The sequence below is a fragment of the Odocoileus virginianus genome, chromosome 5 (genome assembly GCF_023699985.2).
Source record: "Odocoileus virginianus isolate 20LAN1187 ecotype Illinois chromosome 5, Ovbor_1.2, whole genome shotgun sequence".
Classification (NCBI taxonomy): Eukaryota; Metazoa; Chordata; class Mammalia; order Artiodactyla; family Cervidae; genus Odocoileus; species Odocoileus virginianus.
The window spans coordinates 92,267,094-92,290,897 of NC_069678.1; the positions used below are offsets into that span (position 1 = coordinate 92,267,094).

The window sequence follows — 23,804 nt, forward strand, 5'->3', positions numbered from 1 at the left end:
GTGAGAAGGGAGCTGTGGTCATCTGTGTCATTTGATTGGAGATAAGCTAGTTATTCACTCAAAGAAACACACCCCGCCACTGATCATCTTGCCTGGAAGTGAGTTCAGGTGTGTACTAAGGGGTGCCAATCAGCCCTGCCCAGTCTTCTCCAGGAAATCCCCATATTGGTCTTTCCTTGACAGGTGACATCGTACGCTACCGATGCCTCCCTGGCTTTACCTTAGTGGGGAATGAAATCCTGACCTGCAAGCTCGGAACTTACCTGCAGTTTGAAGGGCCGCCCCCAATATGTGAAGGTAATTGCAGTGAACCATGGCTTGGAGTTTCTCCAAAACAGAGCCCCTGTTTTCCTTTCTCTGTATTCCCAGCCCCTGCCTGTGAAGTAAGAGGTCACTTGGCAAATGCTTGAATGAGTGAGTGAGTGTTCTAGGTAGGTTCTCTGCCCTGCTTCTAGATCCAGGGCTTTGAATTGGCCATAGAGGCCTTGTTTATTTCTGTCTTCCTTTTTTCTTTTTTTTTAAATGTTTGGCCTTGCTGGAAGGTAGGTGGGATCTTACTTCCCTGACAAGGGATTGAACCCACACCCCCTGCACTGGAAGTGCAGAATCTTAACCACTGGACTGCAGGGGAAATTCCTTCTTTTTTTCTAACTGGCACTCCCTGGAAATGGAAGGAGGTTGTGGGACCTCTGGGGGGAATTGAGGTTCACACACCAACCTTGCCTTACTGGAATACAGGTGTGTCTAAAACCCTGTGTGCTGAGCTAGGCAACCAAGAGACCACAGTTGTCTTTATTCCAGTGGGGTGACTTGATTGAAGGTGGATGTGCTCCACCAAGTTACCCCAACTAACCCCCCAAAACAATACCTTCCACTCACGAGGCATCTGACCTGGGGCAAGATACCTAATTGTCCTGTGCCTCAGTTTTCTCATTGGTAAAATAAGGATAATGATATCACTGATGTCATGGGCTTGTTATGAGGAATTAAATGAGTCAACAGTGTAAAGCACTTTGGAACTATGCCTGGCACATAGTAACTCTTCGGTGTGGGCTATTATTAGTTTCTAGTTCTACTCCTGCTTCTAGTGCTGTTGCCACCAACAGATATTTAGTAGCCTATGGAGAAGCAGGTCAGCTTCTCCATCTCTAAGAAAACAAGAGTAGGGAGAATCTGCAATATGAATTGTTAGCAAGGAAGAGAAGGACCACAAGCCCCAGAATTAGGCTGCTGATACACTGAGAAATTCAGGATCTATTTCAGTTGAGCTGACCCACCCACATACCCATGACCAGCCCCCAGTAACAGTGAACTTTAGTCTTCACCATTGTTTAGCTCCAGCCCTAGTTTCTCATCATCTCTGGCTCTGTTTCTTTGTCTATGTGGCTCCAGTCTTCCCACTTTACTCCCCATTCTCAGCCTCATGCTTTCCTCTGGGACTTGGTGTCATGCTGGCTTCCCAAGGTATGACCCTTCATAGTCTTTTTTTGTAATAACAGCTTTATCAGGGTATAATTCATATGCCATGCAGCTCATCCACTTTAAGTGTATGCATCGGTGGTTTTTAGCACCTTTAGGGTTTTGCCACTATCGTCACAATCCATTTTAGAACATTTTAATCACCCCCCCAAAAGAACTCCTGCAGTCAGTTAACAGTCAGTTCCCCTTTCTTTCCAGCCCCCTCTTATCTAGGCAATCACCAAACCAGTTTCTGTCTCTATGAATTTGCTTATTCTGGGTTAATATAAATGGATTCCTGCAATATGTGATCATTTGTGACTGACTTCTTTCACTTAGTATAATGTTCTAAAAGTTCATTCAAGTTGTAGCATGTATCAGCACTTCATTCCTTTTTTTTTTTGCCAAGTAACATTCCATTGTGGGCGTCCTCCGTGACTCAGTGGTAAAGAATCTGCAGGAGCCAAAGGTTCAGTCATTGGGTTGGGAATATCCCCTGGAGTGGCATGACAACCCACTACAGTATTCTTGTCTGGAAAATCCCATGGACAGAGGAACCTGGTGGGCTACAGTCCATAGGGTCGCAAAGAGTCGGACACAACTGAAGTGACTTAGCATGCACACATTCCATTTTACATATACCATATTTTGTTTATACACTCATTGATGATGGATATTTGAGTTGTTCCACTTGTAGCTATGATGAATAATGCTGCTATGAGCATTCATGTACAAGTTATTGTGTGAAACAAACGTTTTCATTTCTCCTAGGTATGTATTTAGGAGTGAAATTTCTGGGTCATATGGTAACTGGTAACTCTATGTTTAAGCTTTTAAGGAACTGCCAGAGTATCCTCCACAGTGGCTGAACCATTTTCCATTCCCACCAGCAGCGTATGAGGGTTTCAATCTTTCCACGTCCTCTCTGCTATTATTATCTGTCTTTTTAATTACAGTCATCCTAGTGAGTGTAGTGGGTATCTCATTATTGTTTTGATTTGTGTATTCTGATGGCTAAGATGTTCAGCATTTTTTCATGTGCTTATTGTTCATTTGCATGAAGAAAAGTCTGTTCAGATCCTTTGCCCATATTTAATTGTTATTTATCTGTTTAATTATTGAATTGTAGGAGTTTTTATATATATTCTAGATACGAGTCCTTTATCAGATGTGTGATTTTTTTTTTAATTTTCCCATTTTGTGGATTGTCTTTTTACTTTCTTGATGGTGTTCTTAGAAGCACAAAGGTTTTTAATTTTGATGATGTCCAGTTTATATATTTTTTCTTGTACTTGTTGTTTCATATCTAAGAAGCTATTGGCTAATCCAAGGTCAAGAAGATTTACATCTATGTTTTCCTCTAAGAGTTTATAGTTTTAGCTCTAACATTTAGGACTTTATCTGTTTTGATTTCATATTTTATATATAGTGTAAGGTAGAAGTCCAGCTTCATGATTTTGCATATAGATATCCAATTGTCCTGGCGTCACTTGCTGGGAAGACTATTCTTGCCCCATTGAATTGTCTTGACACCCTTTCAAAATCAATTGACTATGAATTGGGGTTTTAAGAAAATTTTTATTGGAGTATAGTTGATCCACCATGCCATGCTAGCTCCAGGGACACGGCAAAGTAAATCGAAAGCTTTATTTCCTGATCCTCAGTACTCTTCCCTTGAATCTATCATTCTGCAAGTACTGCACCATCTTGATTACTGTAGCTTGGTCATATGTTTTGAAATCAGAAAGTGTGAGTTCTCCAACTTTGTTTTCAAGACTATTTTGGATATTCTGAGTCTGCTGAATTACCTGAATTTTAAAATCAACTTGTCAATATCTACAAAGAAACGAACTGAGATCTTTTATAGAGACTGAGCTGAAGTCATGGGCCAGTCTGGGTCTCACTGCCGTCTTAACTGTATTGTCTTCCAGTCCCTTAATAGAGACAATTTTCTATTCATAACCACTTCATTGTACAACTTTCTTTTACCTTTTGACTTATTCTTCTCTTTTCTGCCTCAGATAATGCCTTTCCAATGAATCCCTAGTCTCCTCTGACAAGAATCAGACATTTTTCTAATATCTTGAAGGCTTGCTATGGCAACATAGAAAACTTGGTGAAATTCAAACCTAAAAAATCACAGTGTAATTATAGAATATCAAGGATAAAGAGAAAGCATTATATTTAAATATATATTTATCTTTTCATGGAGAAAAGATAAATCAGACTCATAGCACTATTGAATCAACAATAATACCTATCAAAAGATAAAATGCAACAGGAAAAATCATTGTAAACTGAAATTATAAACCCAGCTAAATTATCAATTGAGAGTGAGAATGAATTAATGAAATCTTCAGACACAGAAGGACTAAGTTACCGCCCTACTAAAAGCTTAATTAAGGATCCACTTCAGTACATTACTCAATAACAAGCAATCCCTGCATCTCAGTGGCTTAACACAACAAAAGTTTATATCTTCTTCAAAAAATTTTCTGTAGTCCAAATAACTCTATAGAGCTGATAACTCCATGTTCCAGGCTGCTTGAATCTTGAGCTGCTGTCTGAAAATTAGGCCTGCTCCTCCAACCCCCATTGCAGCAAAGGAAGACAGAAATGGACATTCACATACGGGCTTTTCATTTCCTCAGCCCCAGAGTGAAACACATTGTTCTACTCACATCTCATTGGCCAGAAATAGGCACATGGATGGAAAGTGAGGTTTTTTATATGCTCAGGAAATAAAGGAAAATTCGATATTATTAAACACCAGAAATATCTACCACATTTAGCAACTATCTAATTATTGAGTGGTAGGATTTATCTATATATTCTAAATACAAGTCCTTTATCAGATATGTGATTTTCTAAATTATTTCCCATTTTGTGGATTGTTTTTTCACTTTCTTAATGGGGTCATTGAAGCACAGTTTTTAATTTTGATGATGTCCGATTTATACACTTTTTCTTTTGGTGTTCAGCAAGAAAATGAATACAGGTAGAATGATTCAGATATAAAAATTAACAATAAGCTAAGAAATCAGTGTTTCTGCATGGATCGCTTGCTGCAGTCCATGGGGTCACAAACAGTCAAACACGACTGAGCGACTGAACCACAACAAGAAATCAGTAAAATATAGTAGTAAATATGTTTATGTAGACTGTAGAAAATAAAAAATCGGAAGACAACTGGACAAAAAAATTACACTGGAGAACCTATTTAGAAGAAAGAAAAAATGAGTTAAGGACCCTTTCTTGCTGAGGAAAATCATAAATGTTGATTAACCAAGTACATTATTAAAAATATATACATTTAAATACAATGTTTAAATTTATACATAGTTTTCTTAAATTATGTATGCCCACAGTATGTATAGATTCTAAATCCATAATCAAAAATAATGAGAGTAAAGAAAATTTGATTAATCCAGTGCGTGCATGCTCAGTCGTTCACTCATGTCCAACTGTTTGCAACCCTGTGGGCTACAGCCATCCAGGCTCTTCTGTCCATGGGATTATCCCAGGCAAATACCAGAGTGGGTTGCCATTTCCTCCTCCAGGGGACCTTCCTGACCCAGGTATCGAACCTGCATCTCCTGTGGCTCCTGCATCGGTAGGCAGATTCTTTACCACTGAGCCACCTGGGAAGCCCTATGGTTAATCCAATAGGAAACATTAAAGGATAAAATTTTTTTTAATCATGGTAAACAAAAAATGCAAAATGAGATAGCAAAACTAACTGCAAATATTTGTGCAACCATGATAAATACAATTGAATCAAACTGCTGATTAAAGATCAGAGATTTTTAGATTGGTAAAAATTTTAAAGTCTAGTTATAGGCTTTCCGTGAACTTAGAATTATTCATTTGCCTTTCTAGAGTATCACTCATCCCTAATCTGAAACAAAATATTAAAAAAAAAATAGATAGCAAGTACTAGCCTCTAAAATCTGGTGTAGCAAAACTAATCTTAGACAAAATAGAATTTAAGGCAGAAAGCATTAAAGGGAATAAAGAGGAATATTTCATGCTGATAACATAATTTATCAAGAATATGTAAGAGTCATAAATGTCTAGGTACTTAACAATAATATTGAAATATATAAAGGAAAAATTCATAGAATTACAGGGAGAAAGGGACAAATTCACAATTACATTGGTAGACTTCAATATCTCTATCAATGACCAAGAGTAAGCGATTAACATACATTATTTGCATAATACAGTTATATTAATGAATTTTTGTTGCAAAACACCATGCCAGAGTAATTATTTATTTGCTACAAAAGTTGCACTTTAAACATAAATACCAGATAGATATGAAATATGAAAGAAGAGAAAAAGATATGTCATAAAAATGGTAAACGTAAGAAACATAAAGAAATTTCAAATAATATTGCAAGCAAGAAGTATTACCAAAAATAGAGATATTTCAAAATGATAAATAGGCTAATTTCATTAAGAGAGATATATAAGTATATATGCAGATGATAAAGCAAATTGAACGTAAAAATAAAGACAAACTATGGAATAAGAGAAGATATTCAAAGTATGTATATTTTTAAAAAGGCCTTGAACCTAGACTAAGGAAAGAACTTTTACAACTGAGTAATAAGACAATCCAATGAAAATATATACAAGAAACTTGAACAGACACTTTGTAAAATAAGATAATGAATGGCCAATAAATATATGAAAAGATGCTCAACATCATTAGTCACAAGGAAAATGCAAATTAAACCATAATGAAATATTACTGTGCACCCACTAGAATAGCTTAAATTTAAGACTAACAATACGAAGCATTAGAAAAAAATGTGGAGCAATTAGAATTTTCATATATTGCTGGTTGAGATATAAAATCTTATGGTCACTTTAGAAAACTGATAGAAGTTTCTTCTAAAGATAAACACATCTACCCTGTCACCTGGCAATTCTCCTCCTAGTTATTTACTGAAGAGAAATGAAAACCCATATCCATAATAAGACTTTTATATTAATTTTGTAATAATCCGAAACTGGAAACAACCCCAATGTTCATTAGTAGAATAAATAAGCAAATTGTCCTATGATTGCTAGAGAGCAATAAAAACAAAGGAAATGGTGATACATAAATCAGCATGAGTTGACTCCTACAAAAATTACATTTAGCAAAAGAAACCAGACAAAAAAATAATACATACATGATTCTATTCACATGAAGCTCTGGTACAAGCAAAACTCCTCTATGTTTATGGAAATAGCATCATTGATTCCCTGGAGCATTGGGGCATATCATACTGTTTGCAAAGGGACATGAGAGAACTTTCCGAGGCAATGGAAATAATCTATATTCTGATTGTGGTAGTGGTTACACAGGTGTATACATTTGCCTAAATGCAAATTGTGTACTTAAAATCTGTGCATTTTATTGTACGTAACTTATTTCTCTAAGATTCTGAATTTAAAAAGAAATTCATGGGACTTCCCTGGTGGTCCATTGTCTAAGACTCCACACTCCCAATGAAGGTGCCCAGGTTCCATCCCTGATCAGGGAACTAGATCCCACATGCTAGACTGTTTCCTTCTGTTCCTGGTATAATTATAGTCATCATTGCTAACAATTTATGGAGGCTATATGTTTCCTGCTTTACATATATTATTTCGTTTAATACTATAATATGTAGTATATTACAATATAATCTTAATATATAATGAAATAACACAATATCATATAATGTATAGTATCATATAATATATAATTATATAACATAACATATATATGTATATATATGACATTTGGTGTAATACAACAGCACTGTAAGGTGCAAGTTATCTTTCTGGGCTGGAAATGGAGAAGCATTTGCACAGAAAGGCAATAATTTGTTCAAGACCACGTAGGTAGTAAGTGACAGAGGTAGACTCTAAATCCAGGTGTTCAGTTCAGTCGCTCAGTCGTGTCCGACTCTTTGCGACCCCATAGACCACAGCACACCAGGCCTCCCTGTCCATCACCAACTCCTGGAGTTTACTCAAACTCATGTTCATTGAGTCGGTGATGCCATCCAGCCATCTCATCCTCTGTTGTCCCCTTCTCCTCCTGCCTTCAATCTTTCCCAGCATCAGGGTCTTTTCAAATGAGTCAGCTCTTCACATCAGATTGCCAAAGTATTGGCATTTCAGCTTCAACATCAGTCCTTCTACTCTGAAGTATTTGATAAGATTGACTAGGTCTCCTCTATTTTTCTCAAAAGAAAAAAAATGTAAGCTAAGAGTTTGTAAGTGACAGATTTAAACTTCCCTCTGAATTTGGTCACCCTGTTTATGTCAAGCAATTTCTACAGGGGTTGTAACCAAGGTTCAACTGGAAGATATTTGAATTAAAAAGTATTAATATTAAAAAAAAAAATCAGTCCTTCTAATGAACACCCAGGACTGATTTCCTTTAGGATGGACTGGTTGGATCTCCTTGCAGTCCAAGGGACTCTCAAGAGTCTTCTCCAACACCACAGTTCAAAAGAATCAATTATTCGGCACTCAGTTTTCTTTATAGTCCAACTCTCACATCCATACATGACTACTAGAAAAACCATAGCCTTGACTAGATTCAAAATCCCATGTGCTTTTACCTCTGCACAAATCAAATCCAATTAACTCTTGGGTTTGAGGATACCTTATTGTTGTCTGTATGTATGTATCATCCCCACATGTTAGCCCAACCAACAGGCCAAGCCTGAGTCTCAGCAGTGTCGTGGCACTGACTCAGAATCAGAGACCAGCTCACCCACAGAGCAGTATAATGATGGGTGTCGGAATCTTGCTGATGTGCTCAAATGCCAGCTGGCTTTCCAGTGGTCGTCCTCTACACCAGGGACGAGCCATTGTGTTGGCACTTATTCCACCTCCATCCCACATACCTGGTATTTCTTTTTCTTTCTCCAAGTGCACTGCCCAACGAATGAGCTTCTGACGGATTCCACAGGTGTGATCCTGAGTCAGAGCTACCCTGGCAGCTATCCCCAGTTCCAGACCTGCTCTTGGCTGGTGAGAGTGGAGCCCGAGTATAACATCTCCATCACAGTGGAGTACTTTCTCAGTGAGAAGCAGTATGATGAGTTTGAGATCTTTGATGGTAAGTGAATTAAATTGTTCCCCGCTGCAGACAGTACCGACTGACTTTAAACCCTAGGAATCTATGACACGGCCTCCCGGTTAGGACTTTCCAGATGTTCCCTGCAAGATCTTTCTCTACCATAGAAACTCCAGTACCATAGAAGTTGATGAGTTATATGATCCGAACAGTGGGGCTGCTGGTATTGCAGCCCAGACCTGCTATGACACCCTCCCTTAAATCCAGCCACCACGCAAAGCTGGCACCTTGAATGTTAGCCAGTAAGTGGGTCATAGTGAAGAGTATGCAGCCTCCAAAACCCAGAGAGGTCTACCAAACTCTGTGCTTCTTTCTTGGTGGTAGGAGGGTAAAGGTGCAATAACCTGCTCTTTAATTTGGAGGGAATGTCTCAGCATGCCCTGGGCCATAGGACCCTAAAAAGTTCACCTATTCTTTACAGAACTTCTCTCTCACCCTCTGGAGTACCTGTGTCTTTCAAAGGCATCTACACTGGTTGTTCTTTCTGGCACATCAGATCCAGTTAATACAATGTCATCCATATAGTAAATCAATAAGCTATATACTGCAGGAAGCCCAGATGGTCCACATATCTTCCTACTACATTATGACAGAGCAGGAGAATTAACATAGCTCTGAGGCAAGACATGGTTGTATACTGTTGTCTCTCATGTAAATGCAAATTGCTTACAATCCTCCTTTCTGGTGGGTATAGAAAAGAATGCCTTGCTAGAGCAATATCTGCATTCCATATAACCAAGGCGATGATAATCTACTCTAATGAGGCTACTATGTCTGGCATAGCTACTGCAGTTGAGGCTTCCATGGGGTTAAGTTTCAGAAACAAGACTCCATTTCTTACCAATCCTACCCCATATATACCCCTGTTGTAACAAAAGAGCCTTGAGAGTGCTTTGGCTTCCAGGTAGCAGCATCGAATTCACATGCTCTGTATACAGAAGTCTTCTAAATATCCAGACATTCCCTTTTCTCCAATATTCAGTTATCTGAATTACTAGTGGTAAGTCTTTTGGGATAAAGACTTGGGGAATCACCACTATATACAGTTGGTGTTTGGCAAGGTCCTGTTTCATTAGGACCCAACCTCTCCTTCAGCCAAAGTGTTCTGGCTCAAGTCTCCAAATTATTCCAGTGATTGGAACTTTCTATGCCCTTTTGGTTATATAGTCATGATCTGTTTTGTGCATATGTTCATTTGTTTTTGGCAGTCCATCTATCTTGTACTTAGGAACATCACGTCTGTGATCCATCTCCATAGAGCCTGTAGATCAGGCCCTCCTCGTTGCATCCCAACTTTGCTGCCCATTTTAGTAATTACCCCAGCCTTTCTTCTGACTGTTCAGTGCTTCCACCTGGCCTCTGCATTTAGACTCCTCTCCTTCCCATCAATACTAGGAAGTCCAGCTCTGTGACAGCATCTCCTCCCATCAGTTTCTGCCTACAGAGGATAGCTATTACTCAGGTTGTTGATGACGCTGGCCCTCTCCTGCTCCGCAGTGCATTTCTTATTGCTTTAGGAAATGATGTGTCCCCCAGATCCTTCTGAAGGTCACAGTCAGCTGGTGGGTGTTCTGGTCTAATACAGCAGACCTATCCCAGCATGCCATTTCTCTGAGCCATTTGACCCTTTCCTTCAGAGCTGTCACAGTAGTTCTGATGACTTTCCTGTGTGTAATACGGTCCATTACTTTTCCCACGCTCCCAAGAGCTGTCTCAGCAGCATATGAGAACTATCACTCAGGGTTCTTTCCAGGATAATAAATCCTGTGTTTTGCATTTTCCAGCTTTGTACTCTGTAGCCCTTGAATCGGCCCTCTTGGGATGCACTTCCAGGCATTTAAGGTGAAAAAAAAAAAAGAGGGAGGCATTTCTGGAGGAGCCCTGGGAAGGAATATTGGGGGGCTGTGTTATTTATGACACTGAGACCTGATGTTTCCTCTAGCTTTATTGCTATATATTCATTCATAAATTTTGTTTTTCTATCTGGCAGGCACTGAGCTGTTTTTTAATAGGCACAAGTAAGATGGTGAGGTAGAAAAAGTTCCCAAGTTGAAAACCAGCTCTTCCATTAACCAGCGTCTTGACCTTGGGCAGGTCCCAGGATAGCAAATAGATGTCATCTCACCTGCCAACCATGCTGTGTTGGTGGGGATTTCTTCGAGCCCTGCTTTAGGGCTCAGGAGGAAGATATCCTCGCATGAGGCCTGTGGACGTGAGAGAGGAGTGGACAGACCAATGATGGTGCTGAGTTACTGTCCCAAATCTTCAGTCTTCACTTGAGGAGGGGAGATGGAAGGCGGTTACATTTAAGGCGTCAAGGTTAGTGTCTGTGATAGCCGCAATAGTCTGTGATCCCGCGTCCGCCATCTTCCCGCAGGGCCCTCGGGACAGAGTCCTCTGCTGAAAGCCCTCAGTGGGAATTACTCGGCTCCCCTGGTTGTCACCAGCTCGAGCAACTCCGTCTACCTGCGCTGGTCGTCTGACCATGCCTACAACCGGAAGGGCTTTAAGATTCGGTATTCAGGTGAGTGAAACATAAGGACTCGTGGGAAGGGCCGCAGCCCTGAGCCCCTTAAGTTTCTTAGCCAAAACAATAAGCCATGGGCCACATTCTCGACGATGGTGCAGCTTCTCCACGAGCCCGGAGACCAGCAGCCCTTCTCCTCTGAGTCTCTCTCACCTGTGGCTGCAGTGTATCCTTGACATCCCACCTCCCCTCGCTCTATGCTCCCCACTTTTAACCGCTTCCTTCTTGCTGCTCATTCTGCCAACCTGTGTCTTTTAGATAAGCTTATTGTATATGAGCTGATAATCCCTATAGCTGGTCCTGTCCCTCACACTTGAAATGTTAATAAAAGTCCCTTAAAACTGAAAAATCCTAAAGACGTGGGTCTCCAACTGGCAGATAGGTAAGCAGCAAACAGTGGGCTGTATTCCCAGTCCAGGAGCCTCTCTTCTGCTCTGCGAGCCACGTCTCATAGGCAGAGTCAGATTGAGGGCCACGCCAGCTGACTATCTGCCAGGACACAAAACTATCCTAAGAAAGATAATGAGACAGAGAAAATCAAGGTTAACTGCCATCTGGGGATTACTGTCTATCATTGGAAAGAAAACTTGAAAGACTGCTTGCTGCCCATGTTGCAGCAAGTAGTGGATCCATCGAACTGCTGGCCAGCTCTGTGAGCTTGGGAGCAGAAATGAATTATGTAAGACCACAGTCAGTTCCAGCAGGGGCCGGTCCTCTCAGCACTCTTTCCCTGGCTGCATTTGGCCTGCAAGAAAGTGAAAGTCGCTTAGTTGTGTCCAACTCTTGGCGACCCCGTGGACGGTAACCCATCAGGCTCCTCTATCCATGGGATTCTCCAGGCAAGAATACTGGAGTAGGTTGCCATGCCCTCTTCCTCCAGGGGATCGTCCCCACCCAGGGATCAAACCTGGGTCTGCCACATTGCAGGTAGATTCTTGACCGCCTGAGCCACCAGGGAAGCTGCATTTGGCCTATGTTCCAAACAAATGTTGGGCAAATTTTCAAAGAATATTGATTAGGAGGGATGTCAAAACGTAGCCTGAATTGCCTCTTGTTGCCTCAGTCCTTCTCTTTGCATGGGCTGCCCACTCGGAAGACCAGCCTAAACTTAGCTGGTCTAGCTTTATTGCTATATGAAGCTAGAAGTCTTAAGAAACTCTTGAGTAGGGATGGCTCCAGGCAAGGGCCAGCCAGGAAAGCTGAGGGGAGCCTGGGAAGAGGAGGAGCTTTACTTTCTCAGAGTCCATTCCCTCTGCAAAGTAGACCCCAAATTCCTTTCCCCCCACACACACACAAGAGGGAGGGTGGCTTCATGCCCTTCAGCTAGTTGGGTTGCATCACCCACTAGTTGAGTGATTATTAAACAAGTCGCTTAGCCTTTTCAGGTCTCAGTTCTTGGTGGAAAAGAAATCTTAAGCTACTGTCAGGGAGCTTCAGGCTGATTTCCTAGCAGCAACTAACACAAAAGAGAAATAAAGCAATTCAGTAGCGTTTCACTGGGCCGATTGCTACACTCTGAACTAGAACTCGTTAAGGAGTTGCCCTTGGCTTGATGGTTTTGAAGATTAATCACATGTGTGTGGGCAGTGAGTCACTTATGATACATACACCACTGCAGACAGTGAATTAATTACATGGTGAAACAGTGAGTCCTTAATGGAAACACAGGAGAATCTTGTAATTGGCCTATGCCTCTGTCCCTGTGACTGAGTATATTTTATAACTGAGATTCTTGTTCGTGACTGAGCTAGACTTGTAGATACCGCATAAACAGGACACAGGTGGCAAAGCAGAAGCAAGGAAGGGTGTCTGCCTTGGAAGGGGAGGTTTGAGAACATCAGTTTCAGCAGCAGAGGGATGTAATCACATAAGAGGCCAGAGGACCACACTGGGGGGCGGATACAGGAAGGGTCCTGGCATCTACGTCCTGACTTATCCCGTGCCAGGGATGCTGAGAGCAGATGAACGGGCTTGCTCTTTGTGCTCCTTTGGTCAGCCCTCTTTTCTGGCCTCACAGAACTTCCCCCTGGGGATCCCTGGCAGAGGTTTGTATTGCAAGGTCTCTGAGGCTGGGCTTTTTGTCTGTTCTCTTCACTGTCATCTTCCCAGCACTTAGAATAGCACCTGGCATATAGGAGACACTTGATGTCTGTCTGTTGGATAAATGAATGAAATAAATTGAAATTGTATGTCAAGGGGAAATGAGGACTGTGGGTTTCACGTCCTGGATTGCCACAACTCCCTCTCCCCCTCCACCCCGCTCCACAACAGAAAGCAGGACCATTTACTGAGCACAGATGCCCTGCGCCAGTCTGGGGGCTTTACAGACACGATCCCGTTTAAATAATCCCAAAACCTATGCAGAAGGCGTTGCCAGTCCCAATGTTCAGGTGAGGAAAGTGGAGCTGAAAGAGCCTGAGAGACTTGTCTCACGTCACAGACCTGTGGAAAGTTGGGAAGTGGAACTCAGGCGCAGCCCTGGCTCCAGAGGCCTCAGCCCTGCAGTCGCATCTTTCTGACACCAACCACATCAGACTGTTTTCTGTGTCTCTTTGGGAGCTAGCAGGATTTGAGAGCCTGAACTGAGCTGCGCAAGCTGTGCTACCTCCAGACCCAAAGGTGACCCAGTGCTTCATAGAACTGTTCTCTTTTTCCTTTCTTCTCGTCATTCCTTTCCTTTCCTCCTTCTCTTTTCCTTTCTTTTCTTTTCATTTCTTTGGCTTTCCAAAACGGATTGACTGCTTTTCCGTATCAGCTTCCTAACTAGCAGTGGACCTGGCGGTGGTGAAGATGGGAAAGAGGGGGAGAAGCAAGGCGGGGGGTAGGGGAGCCTGCGTGAGGACCACCTCTGTCTTCCCGCTGTGCGTGGCCCCTGACTCTCATCTTGTCGTGCAGCTCCCTACTGCAGCCTGCCCAGGGCTCCCCTCCATGGCTTCCTTCTGGGCCAGACCAGCACCCAGCCCGGAGGCTCCGTCCACTTTGGCTGCAATGCCGGCTACCGCTTGGTGGGACACAGCATGGCCATTTGTACCCGGCACCCCCAGGGCTACCACCTGTGGAGCGAGGCCATTCCTCTCTGTCAAGGTAAGCAGCTGGTGGGGAAGAGGTGACGGGGGGCTTGGGTCCTGCCCACAGCTTGGGCTTGTCCCGGTGCCAGTCACTTCCAAATGTGGAATTACTCATGGATGATTAATTCATTCCTTCAGCAAACATGTATTGGGGATCCATAATGTCTGAAGCCCTAGAGATACACACATGGGTAAAACAAAGCCTCCGTGTTTTCAGAGCAGAGAAGGAGATGGATTGTTGTTGTGCAATTGATTTGTCATGTCCTCTTTGTGACCCCATGGACTACAGCATGCCCTGCTTTCCTGTCCTACACTCTTTCCTGGGGCTTTCTCAGATTCATGTCCAGTGAGTCAGTGATGCTATCTAACCATCTCACACTCTGTTGCCCCCTTCTCTTCTTGCCTTCAATCTTTCCCAGCATCAGGGTCTTTTCTAACGAGTCAGCTCTTCGCATCAGGTGGCCAGAGTATTGGAGCTTCAGCTTCAGCATCCATCCTTCCAATGAATATTCAGGGTTGATTTCCTTAAGGAGATAGATATGTAGCACAGAAATGCCAGGAGGAAGGAAGTGCTGTATCAGGAGTGCAAACAGGGTTGGGGGAGCCCAGGGCTAAGAGGGGACCTACCTGCTCCTCGACAGCTAGGCAGTTCCCACAAGAGGGGTCACTTGGGCTCATAGAACAAGAGAAGTCAAGAGCCAGACATTAGCAAGGAAAGCTTTCTAGGCAACATCAAGAACATTTGTAAAACCACAGACAATGAGAGAGATCACAAAATAAGCCACACAATTGATGGTGCCTGAAGGAGCATGTCAGGTAGCAGAAGACGAGGGGCCAGGGGAAGCAGAATGAACAGTGACCATCACCTAGGAAACCATCAGTGATCAAGCACCTGATACATACCAGGCAGTTTACATTCATCGCTTTTGGTCATTTCCTGGATTCTTTTTTTCCTTAAAATAATATACATTCAGACTAGAAATCTGAAGAAGAAAAAAAAACTAGATAATGCAAAAGAAAAGCATAAAAGACCTATAACCCCATCAATTGAAATCACCACTGTTAACATTTCCTTTGGTCTTTCACATATTATTGATAAAAATGGCATTGTTGGTGTACAAAGCTCTTCATATTTTGTTAGCATCTATTACATGATTGAATACACTTTGTTATCAATATTTGCAATGATCTATATAGCACTGTAGGAAAACTCACTTGTTCAAGTATCATCCTATTGTTGGTCATTTGAACTTCCATATTTTTTGCTGCTATAAACAGTGATGCTGTTTAAATCTTTGTAATTCCATCCTGGGGACATCCATATTTATCTCTTTTATTTTAAAATTTATTTTAAAATTCCCAGCAATTAGATTATTGAATCATACCTATATAAAGTCTACAGCTTTTGACGCTCATTGCTATCCAGAAAGTTTTTCTTCACTTATAATTCCACTGTGGCATGTTGTCTCTCCTCCCACATTCTCAGTATTATGTACTGTGTTATAAAAAAGAAAGAAAAAATAATTTACCAGTCACCTTCACGGTCCCATCACTTCATGGTAAATAGATGGGGAAAAGTGGAAGTAGTGACGTATTTTATTTTCCTGGGCTCCAAAATCACTGCAGACAGTGATTGCAACCATGAAATTAAAAGATACTTACTCCTTGGAAGGAAAGCTATGACAAACATAGATAGCATATGTTTGTCTCTGATTTTTTCCAAAAAACTTTACCAACAAAGGTCTGTAGAGTCAAAGCTATGGTTTATCAAAGTACTCATGTGTGGGTGTGAAGGTTGGACCATAAAGAAGGCTGAGTGCTGAAGAATTGGTGTCTTCGAATTGTGGCGTTGGAGAAGACTCTTGAGAGTCTTGGACTTCGAGAGAGTCCCTTGGACTGCAAGGAAATCAAACCAGTCAGTCCTAAAGAAAATCAACCCTGAATATTCATTGGAAGGAGTGATGCTGACGCTGAAGCTCCAGTACTTTGGTTACCTGATATGAAGAGCCAACTCATTAGAAAAGACACTGATGCTGAAAGATTGAAGGCAAAAGGAGAAGGGGGCAGCAGAGAATGAGATGACTAGATAGCATCTCCAACCCAATAGACATGAATCTGAGAAAACTCCAGGAGATAATGAAGGACAAGGAAGCCTGGCGTGCTGCAGTCCATGGGGTTACAAAGAGTAGGACACAATTTAGTGACTGAACAACAACTTGTTGATGCTAGGAGAATGTTGCTCTCTATTGAGCAATGGGGGAGGTTTCATTGATGCATAAGGCAAATCACTATGCACACTAATGGGGAGGGAGGGAGGAAGCCAAAGGGCTGAGAAAATTTTTAAGTTTTTCTTGTCATAAAATATGAATTTTATTTCACAACCTAAAAGTTGAGAATTATGTTTTATACGGCAGACTTAGGCTCAGAGGACAGCCTCTCAGATAGCTCTGAGGGACTGTTCTGAAGAGGCAAGGGAGGAGCCAGGATATATATGAGTTTTTGCAATAAAAACCAGATAGTCAGAACATCAAAAGATTACTGTTAATTAAAGAAAACTAAACACCCAAGGTTAATGAGTTGAGCGTTCTTTTATATATGTGCATGCTCAGTTGTGTCTGACTCTTTGTGACCCATGGACTGCAGCCTGTCAGACTCCTCTGTCCATGGAATTTTCCAAGCAAGAATACCAGAATAGGTTGCCATTTCCTACTCCAGGGGATCTTCCTGACCCAGGGATTGCACCTGCCTCTTGTGCCTCCTGCATTGGCAGGTGGATTCTTTACCACTGTGCCACTTGGGAAGCCCTTCTGTATATGGGAAGATGCAGAAGTCAGAGCTCATTGAAATCATTCCTTTGATAAGCACCTTAGCTATCTAGGGCCAGCATCCTCTTCTTTCCCATCCTGAATTCCCTCAGGGTGCACTCCTGGGGCAGCTGCAGGGGCGGAAGGGTCAGCCTATTTGTCTCCATCATGAGTTTCCTCAGAGCTCACCACTGGGGGTGACTGTAGTGATGGATGAGTGGATGACTTGATGGCTGCAACATCCTCTGTTTCCTGACATGGCAGGCAGCCATATCTTTGTCTTCAGTTGCCACTCCTTTTTAATGCTTATTTTGTTGATGGTGTTTTTAACTTAAAAGGGCTCTTCCTTGCTCACTTTCGGTTTGTTCTCTTTTCAAAGCACTCTGTTCTCATTTTATGATATGTCACCTTGACTTTCTCAATAGCTATCTAGGGCCAGCATTCTGTTCATTCACATCATGGGCCCCCCCATGGTCCATTGGTGGGGAGGCTGCAGTGGCTGAAGGGGCAGCCTACTGGTCTCCATCCTGAGCTCCCTCTAGAGCATCTGTTTCTGCCAATCAGGGGTTTAAAGACTATAAGTCTTCTGTTACCTGAGTTAGCTCTTTTTCCTAAAGGAGACTTTTCTGTTTTTAATCTTATCTTTATTTATCTCTTTCATGCTGCTGGTTTTCTTCATACGTATAATGATCTTTGCTCATATTTTAAAGGCAAGGTTGAGTTTTCCAGATAAAGATGTGGATTACCTTTGTTATTATTATATACAGCCATCCTTGCCCACTAGGTCTCTCCCATGAATAAGAAGTTGCATTTGAAACCACTAGGTGGCATTTCATGGGAGCTCCGAGGAGCTCTGATTCTTCATGTCTCAGTGCAGAAAGGTTTTGGCAAGAGGCAAAGTGATAGATAAAAGGTGACTTGTTAGAATAGTACGCTTGTGAGGCTTACAAGCAGGCAGGTGAGAGGATGCCATGCCCCAAGAACGTAGTGGGCTACCGTTTTATAATGAAAGGGAAAGTGGGGAGGGGGAGATCACCTTCTTCCTCATTCTTGAGTAGATGTCACGTTTCCATCATCAGCTCTTCCTCCACGGTGGGCAGGGGAGTGTTTTCGTCCTTATATGGTCAAGCTGGGACTGTCATAGCACAATGGAAGGGAGCGAAAAGGCCCTCACCTATACCAAAAACGGTAAATCATCTCCGGCGGTAGTATAATGCCACCTCTTCTTCATATTTTTGTCTTAGTGTGCCCAGAGGAGCATGGCCTTGGAATCATTAACTTACTGAGCTCACTGGGCGGGATCTGGGTCTCATGCCACCAGCTTTATTATTTGGGGGCATGCCTTCTGCTTCTGTTGCATGGTTGTTTTGTTTTTTTTTTTTTTGCTAAGAAAGTCCACTTGGTTTTGTGGATAAGCAAACCTGCTTTCTCCAGTGATCGCTAACTTGTAAGCATCTCCCATGTGTTTTTCTTTACTTACAGTCCTCTCATGGGATTAACTATTTAATCACCTGCTTAGTCTGTTGTTGTTGTTCAGTCCCTGAGTCATGTCTGACTCTTTGCAACCCCATGGACTGCAGCACGCCAGGCTTCCCTGTCCTTCACTATCTCCCGCAGTTTACTCAGTCTCGGGTCCATTCGGTCGATGATGCCATCCAACCATCTTGTCCTCTGTCGCCCCCTTCTCCTTCTGCCCTCAGTCATTCTCAGCCTCAGGGTCTTTTCCAGTAAGCTGGCTCTTCACATCAGGTGGCCAACATATAGGAGCTTCAGCTTAAGCATTAGTCCTTCCAATGAATATTCAGGGTCGATTTCCTTTAGGATTGACTGGTTAATCTCCTTGCAGTCCTAGGGATTCTCAAGAGTCTTCTCCAGCGCCACAATTTGAAAGTATCGATTCTTCGGTACTCAGCCTTTTTTAAAAATGGTCCAACTCTCAATCCATACACGATACTGGAAAAACCATAGTTTTGACTATATGGACCTTTGTCTGCAAAGTGATGTTTCTACTTTTCAATACTCTATATTTGTCATAGCTTCTCTCCCAAGGAGCAAGCATCTTTTAATTTCATGGCTACAATCACTGTCTGCAGAAAATAAAGAAATAAAATCTGTCACTGCTTCCACTTTTTCCCCATCTATTTGCCATTGAGTTGATGGGACCAGATACCATGATCTTAGTTTTTTGAATGTTGAGTTTTAAGCCTGCTTTTGCACTCTTTTCTTTCACCCTCATCAAGAGGCTTCTAGTTCCTCTTTGTTTTCTGTCGTTAAAGCAGTATCATCTGCATATCTGAGGTTGTTTATATTTCTCCCAGCAATCTTGATTCCAGCTTTTGAGTCATCCAGTCTAGCATTTCACATGATGTACTCTGCACATAAGTTAATTAAGTAGGGTAACAATACACCATGTCATAGGCTATATGAGCCTTGTCATATTCCTTTCCCAATTTTGAAGCAGTCCATTGTTCCATGTGTGGTTCTAACTGTTGCTTCTTGACCCGCGTGTAGATTTCTCAGGGGCAGGTGAGGTGGTATGGTATTCCTATCTCTTTAAGAATTCTCCACAGTTTGCTCTGATCCACACAGTCAAAGGCTTTAGCATAGTCAGTCTCTTTACTCTGTCCCTATCAAACTGAGTAAATGGCAGAGATAAGCAGGCAGAGGGGCAGCCTTGAGGATGGGAACCCTTATATCGAAGAGTTAAAAGAGCTTTACTCTGGTATACCTGCTCCTACTCGAGCATCCCCAGTTCTCTCAAAGGGGTTCTTTTCTTTTTCTTCCTTCCTTCCTTTCTTTTTTTTTTTCCTTTCGTTGGTATAAAACCATCTCTATTTAGTTTGGAAAAAGGCTGCCTGGCTGCCTCTCCACTGTATTTGTGTGAAGGGATGGAGAATTGGTCTTACCTCACAGCTCCCTCGTGTATATATTTTGTGCTCCAGCCTCTCAACTCCATTTAATCCATCGAGACATTTCTATCTGCATTGCATCCTCCAGAGTTTCTTTTTCTATCTCCTCTGCAGATGATCTTCCCATTTTCTTCTTTGTTATGAGGCTTTTCCCTTTTATTAGTCTTTACTATCTTTATATTAGGGCCTCAAGGGAGAGGAAAAATAAAAATATGTTCTCAGAACACCATCTTGAAGCAGATAGGCTCATGACATTTTTCTTCTCTGCCAGCTCTTTCCTGTGGGCTTCCTGAGGCCCCCAAGAATGGAATGGTGTTTGGCAAAGAGTACACAGTGGGGACCAAGGCTGTATACAGCTGCAGTGAAGGCTACCACCTCCAGGCAGGTGCTGAAGCCACAGCAGAGTGTCTGGAGACTGGCCTGTGGAGCAACCGCAATGTACCCCCCCAGTGTGTCCGTGAGTCCTTGGGTAGGGGAGGCGGGTATGTCAGGGGGCTGGGTAAGCAGCTGAGAAGATTCCTGCAAGGAGTGAGCGAAATAGGAAAAACACGCCCATAGAGGCTGGCACTCAGATCTGAGACAAGTGGATATCTCCATCTACCAACTTGGGTTCCCATTTGAAATTGCTTCAAAACATCGATAGACCACTGTTCCCTGAGATGTATCCATAAACCATCACAGAACCTAGGGATGACTGGTCCACTTCCTCTTAGATGGAAAAAGTATTAGAAAGTTGACATCCTTGGATCACAAGACTCTAAAACAACAGAATGAGTGAGTGATAGTCGCTCAGTCGTATCTGATTCTTTGCGACCCCATGGACTGTAGCCTGCCAGACTCCTCTCTCCATGGAATTCTCCAGGCAAGAATATTGGAGTTGGTTGCTGTTTCCTTCTCCAAAACAATGGAGGTACTGTTCAATTTGAAGGCCAGTTGGCAGCGTAATGGGCTATATCCAGTCTGATGATACGAGGTTTTTTGTTTTGTTTTGGTTTGGCTCTTTGGCCTGTGCAGTGCTTTATAAAAATATTTTGTAGCCCTATGGCCAATTCATGTTGATGTATGGTGAAAACCATCACAATATTGCAATTACCCTATGATTAAAAATAAAATAAATAGTTTGAATTTACTCCTAACATTTTTAAATCAGAAGACTTTTACATAAAAATCCTATTTCTAGCTTCCCTTGGAAAAGGTAGATCTGACCACCTGGAATTTGCAGTCTCACATCCACAATCAAAACCAACAGAGTGCCACCTCCCCCCTATTTTTTTTTAATTTGGCAGATCTGCCACCCCAATTGTTTGCCACATCCCCCACCCAGCTCACTTCATTCATAGACTACACCTGCCTGGGAACTGAAGGTTCTGAGAGTCATCATAACTTCATTATGGTCCCCCAGTCCCCAACGCTGGGCTCTTGCCAATGTCGTCCATAATTAATGATTGAATCCTCCCTTCTGCTTCGTACCTCCCCAGCTGTGACCTGTCCTGACATCAGCAGCGTCAGTGTGGAACACGGTCGGTGGAGGCTCATCTTCGAGACGCAATACCAGTTCCAGGCCCAGCTGATGCTCATCTGTGACCCTGGCTACTACTACACTGGCCAAAGGGTCATCCACTGTCAGGCCAATGGCAAATGGAGCCTCGACAACTCTATGCCCACCTGCCAAAGTAAGCCCAGGAGGAAAGGGTGGGCAAGTTTGGCACAGTGCCTCCAACTCGAACTGTCTCATAACATGGGCTGAATTGGGGAGGGGGAAGAGTGGGGTATAGCCAGGGATTGCAGTGAACCTCTTTTTGAACACTCACCTAGAACCAGGAGCTGGGGAGAGGCCTACTCCTTTAAGGAAGCACTTCTCAGCATCTTGTCATCTTATTAAAAAGCTGCCTCTGTCCAGGTGAGCATCCACTAATTCATTTATTCAACCTTCATGCCAGATAGTATAGAGGTATGAGGATGAAAGCTTGTGGTTCCTGCCTACCAGAAGCTTAGAATCTACTGAAGAGGCAGATAAATAAAGAAGCAAGGATACCAAAGTGTGATGAGACCTATAATGGAAGTGTGTGTAGGAGGAACGAATAGAGTGCAAGGGACAGGCCACCTAAATGTGCCTGTGTCTCCTTCTCCATTAGGCATTGCTTTTATTTGGGTCTTTGAGATAGTTTCAGAGGTCAGGGTCTCTGGGAAGCAACTCTAAGGTAGAGATTTGTTAGGCAGTGCTCTTGGGATCACCATCTGAGGAAGGGGAGGGGAGGGAAGGAGGAGGGGGGAAGAGGAAAGAAATGGGACTGGGAAGATGGAGAAGGTGGTCTCTGATGATGATGGTGATGCCTCAACTGACCCAGCTAAGAGCTCTGAATCTGGGCAGCCCTTCAGAATTGCCGCAAGTTAAGGCAGGGAGGCTTTATACCTCCACACTCACCGAACCCTGGGTTCCAGCTGCCCGAGAAAGAGAGCATGACCTTAGACGTGAGGACTCTTTAACCAAGGCCGTCTGAAGAGGGCCCACAGAAAGGGATGTTTGCCAGCAGCTACAGTCTGGAGAAAGAAGCCCTTCAGTCCTCAAGGGGGCGCTGAGTGGGTCAGCACAGCGCCCCCCGACAGGGATATACGGGTACTATTTACTCAGTCAGAAGGGTGTGTTAGAGGAAGTAAATGTTTGTGAAGGGACGGAAGGACATCACTTGTCAGTGCTCCAGGGCACGTTCAAGACTGGATGCAAGGAGTGGTATCTTCCTAACACCCATGATGCAAGACACTGTGGCCTTTGTTCGTCCAAGTCCAGACTCGGCCGTGTCTTTGTGACCGAGCAGAGGTCACGAGCGTGGGACAGCTTCATTACAAGCAGGGCTTACGTCTCAGTGCAGCCAGTGGTGTCTCCAGCGCTCTCCGGAGCAGGACTGTGAGGCTGCTGCTCGGCTCAGCAGAGAGGACACGGGGAGTGCCCACTGTCCACCCTGGACGCCGAGGAGCGCACCACAGGTCTGGACATTGGGTGCTTCCGGTGACAGCCCTGTTGAGAATCATGGTGCACAACCATCACCATGGTGACCCATATTCTGGTCATGAGTCCCATTAGAGTAGGTTGAACCGATCTTACTTTGGTCACTATTCTTGCTAATGAGAAGCAGCAAGACGTCCCGTCTCTCGGGACTGGCTTCCTGAGCATTCTGTGGTCTTTGTAGTCATCTCCTGTGGAGAGCTCCCCGTCCCCCCCAATGGGCACCGCATTGGAACCCTGTCTGTCTACGGGGCGACGGCCATCTTCTCCTGCAACTCCGGGTACACGCTGGTGGGCTCCAGGGTGCGGGAGTGCTTGGCCAACGGGCTCTGGAGTGGCTCCGAAGTCCGCTGCCTGGGTAAGTGACCACCCCGGGGCCTCTCTCGTCCATTTTTCCCTTTCTAGGACAAGTTAGATCTTTCCAAAGCTGGATTCCAATCGTTGAACAGTACTGTTTTACCTATGGTCATAAAATGCTTAATCTAAACTCTATTGGGTATTTCAGTTCAGTTCAGTTGCTCAGTCATGTCCGACTCTTTGAGACCCCATGAACCGCAGCACGCCAGGCCTCCTTGTCCATTACTACCTCCTGGAGTCCACCCAAACTCATGTCCATTGAGTCGGTGATGCCATCCAACCATCTCATCCTCTGTCGTCCCCTTCTCCTCCTGCCCTCAGTCTTTCTCAGCATCAGGGTCTTTTCAAATGAGTCAGATGCTATTTACCATAACCAAAATGTTGAACTAGCTTCCCTTGGGGCATCCAAAAGAATGAGGAGAACTTCAGGTCTGATGAGACAAACCTTTGAGGGGCTTTCATTCTGATCAGAAAAGATCCTCCCTTCTTACTGGCTCTGGTATGATGGGTGAAATTCCAGTCTTTACCTCCAGGGAAACTTACAGAGA

The 23,804-nt window shown here is 43.2% G+C and overlaps 1 protein-coding gene across 5 annotated transcripts in view; it reads left to right on the forward strand.

The window, feature by feature from the left end:
* CSMD2 (CUB and Sushi multiple domains 2) overlaps positions 1-23,804 on the forward strand; it is a 697,019-nt gene that overhangs the window by 612,553 nt on the left and 60,662 nt on the right. For all 5 annotated transcript variants that reach the window (XM_070468425.1, XM_070468426.1, XM_070468423.1 and 2 more), the window contains 7 exons: positions 184-297; positions 8,381-8,569; positions 10,965-11,111; positions 14,010-14,198; positions 20,167-20,352; positions 21,374-21,568; positions 23,084-23,257. In XM_070468425.1, coding sequence (XP_070324526.1) covers positions 184-297; positions 8,381-8,569; positions 10,965-11,111; positions 14,010-14,198; positions 20,167-20,352; positions 21,374-21,568; positions 23,084-23,257 — 1,194 coding nt within the window. The remainder of the gene's footprint in view (positions 1-183; positions 298-8,380; positions 8,570-10,964; positions 11,112-14,009; positions 14,199-20,166; positions 20,353-21,373; positions 21,569-23,083; positions 23,258-23,804) is intronic.